At 41.4% G+C, this 2,897-nt stretch overlaps 1 protein-coding gene across 1 annotated transcript; it reads left to right on the top strand.

Annotated features, from left to right (window-relative positions):
- The first annotated feature begins 483 nt into the window (after window positions 1-483).
- On the top strand, window positions 484-2,295 carry LOC127808453 (uncharacterized). Its single transcript, XM_052347001.1, has one exon. It carries the CDS (start codon window positions 676-678, stop codon window positions 1,939-1,941), a length of 1,266 nt encoding a protein of 421 aa, XP_052202961.1. The 5' UTR covers window positions 484-675; the 3' UTR covers window positions 1,942-2,295.
- Window positions 2,296-2,897: the final 602 nt, after the last annotated feature.

Genomic DNA, 2,897 nt, shown 5'->3' with positions numbered 1-2,897 from the left:
ATTTTAGTGTGTAAAGGGATTAAACAAAAATTAATCAATTAAAGTTAATCTAAATTTAATTGATGTCGTTTACACTTTAAATAATATTTGTTAATTAAGATATATAACAAAAATTATAAGATATAAAAAATATTCTACTCTTGTTTTTTTCAAAATGTTTATTAAATTTATTTGATAATTCTTAAAAAAAAAATAACATGACTTTTTATTTGAATTTTTTAGATATATTTATATTTTTTTTATCAAGATAAGTATATTTTAGACTTTACGTAAAAAAAAAAAAAATAACGCACGATTTTTAGTATATTTTAAAAATTTAATAAAAATCTTAAAATATTTTTTAATCTTATTTTTATCATTTCATATTTTAATTTAAAAAATATTTTAATACAATTTTAATTTACTTATTTTAACCGATCCATTCATTATTCCATTTCCATATTCAGTAGACAGCAGAAAATTTGATAAAAATCTTTCGGAAAAAGCAGAAGATTTAGCCGGAGCATATTCCATTTCCATATTCAGTAAACAGCAGCCTCATCGTCGTCCTTCCTTATCTTTTTCAATATCCTAAAACTATCCGATGGCTTTCTGAGAGGGTTTGAAGTTGGAGTACAGATACAGAAACCCTCTCTCAGCTCACTGGACTCATCGAATGACGTACAAAAATCGAAGATGAATCCTCTCCGCAATTCAATTGAAGTTGTTCCCCTCAGAGCTGCTTGTTCTTTATTGGCAATTCCGCTTCCCTACCTCCAGAAATCCCAACTCCAAATTACTCGCAATGCCTCATTCAAACCCCAAGGATTGCGATCAATTTCGCAATCACGGCCGCGAATCAAAGCCAGCGCGGCCGACCACGCCGCCGAGATCGACATGGTGAGGACCAGAGAAGGCGTCTACGCCGCTGGGCCCAACAAAGTGGTGGTGCTATGGGACCTGGACAACAAGCCGCCGCGGGGCCCGCCGTACCAGGCTGCGATGGCCCTCCGGCAGGTGGCGGAGCGGTTCGGAGAAGTGGTCGACATCTGCGCCTACGCCAACCGTCACGCATTCATCCACCTTCCCCACTGGATCCTCGAGGAGCGCCGTGACAGGCGCCAGCTCGACTTCCTTGAGCGCAAGGGCTTGGCGACGCCGGCCGAGCCCTACGTGTGCGGCGTCTGCGGCCGCAAGTGCAAGACCAACATCGATCTCAAGAAACACTTTCGCCAGTTGCACGAGCGCGAGCGGCAGAAGAAGCTCAACAGAATGAAGTCGTTGAAAGGGAAGAAGCGCCAGAGATTCAAGGAGAGGTACATAGATGGGAACCACAAGTACGTGGAGGCTGCGAGGACTCTTCTCAATCCGAAAGTCGGCTATGGGCTTGCGGCGGAGCTGAGGCGCGCTGGAGTTTATGTGAAGACGGTGCAGGATAAGCCGCAGGCGGCGGATTGGGCGCTAAAGAGGCAAATGCAGCATTCTATGAGCCGGGGGATTGATTGGTTGTTCTTGGTTTCGGATGATTCGGATTTCTCCGAGATGTTGAGGAGGGCGAGGGAGGCGAATTTGGGGACGGTGGTCGTCGGGGATTGGGACAGGGCATTGGGGAGGCATGCGGATTTGTGGGTTCCATGGATAGGTGTTGAGAATGGAGAGGTTTCGGAGAAGGATTTGGTACCAAGGAGTCGGAGGAGAGTTGAATTCGCGAGGAAAGATGATGAAACATTTTCGGTTACTCAGTTTGATGGTGAAGTTGGAATTAAGGGGAATTTGGACAGTGTAGTTGATGAACTTGTTGCAGTGAGGACTGACTTTCATAATTTGGAGATATCAACCTTTTCGGACGGGGAAGAGGAAGAATGGGCAAGTGGTGAAGAAAGTCAGGATTCTGAAGAAGATGGTGATTTCTTATTGGATAGTGAGGACGAGGAAGTGGAAGAGGATGATGGTTACTTTTGATACATAGAAGTTTAATTATGACTGAAGTGAACGAGCTAAGGTTTTGGGCTAATTCCATTATGTAGATTACAAAGATTTCTGGGGGATACCTTTGGAAAATGAACAGATGGAACAATGAAAAATGTGACTGTTGCGGCAGAGTAGCCTATAGGAAGGATGGACTTTGCTTGTTTCTTGAATGTACAGTTTTTGTGGTTTAGGAATTTTTTGGAATGCATTACATGTCCATCATCATTCATCTGACTGCCCTCTGCATTATAAGGTCCAAATTTGCTCTTGCCCCATTTATAGTGTAATCTCACAGAAGTATGGCCCAGTTTTCAACTTCTCAATTGAAAGCTCATATTTTTGGTATATCCTTTGATTCATTTTTGATATTAGTAAATAACTTGCGTTATTCAATGTCTCATTTAGTTTGCGGTGCCATTAACATGCTTGCATCAGGACATCCGTATTGGAGTTATTCTAAAACTTTTAAGTTCTGGAAGATATTCAGTTGTTAGTTACATCATTATTCTCTGAATTCTATTGCTTTTTACATGTATTTATAGCATTGCAGCATGAAGGTTTTTCCATTGAGATTGTAATGCTCCTAAATTTAGTGAGAAAAAGAGAAAGATAGTACAAACAAAAAAGGATGTTGCTGCAGCTTTACGTAAAGCTGCTTAGTGCCACAGCTTTAGCTAAAGCTGTCTAGCGTGCTGCCTTGTTCTGAAAGCCCTATAACCTTGGAGCTCCAGTGAAACCTCTCCTCATTAGTTGATTAAACAGGATATTAGTGAGAGAGAGAGAGAGAGAGAGAGAGAGGTGTTGCATATACTAAGAAGGAAAGAAAAGAGAACGGACAAATGGTGTGAAGAGTATTGCATAATGGAGAAGTGTGTGCGCGAGTTGTGAAAGGAAGGGGTTGCCAAGTGTTTCCGAGGAGAGCATGAACTAATGAAGCTTTGATAGTC

This window comes from Diospyros lotus, chromosome 8 (assembly GCF_014633365.1).
Source record: "Diospyros lotus cultivar Yz01 chromosome 8, ASM1463336v1, whole genome shotgun sequence".
Taxonomy (NCBI): domain Eukaryota; kingdom Viridiplantae; phylum Streptophyta; class Magnoliopsida; order Ericales; family Ebenaceae; genus Diospyros; species Diospyros lotus.
The sequence above is the reverse complement of the archived record's forward strand: the minus strand, read 5'-3'. Positions and strand labels throughout refer to the sequence as shown.

Coding starts and splice junctions, on each gene's coding strand:
- LOC127808453 (XM_052347001.1), top strand. CDS start 676: ATGAATCCTCTCCGCAATTCAATTGAAGTTGTTCCCCTCAGAGCTGCT.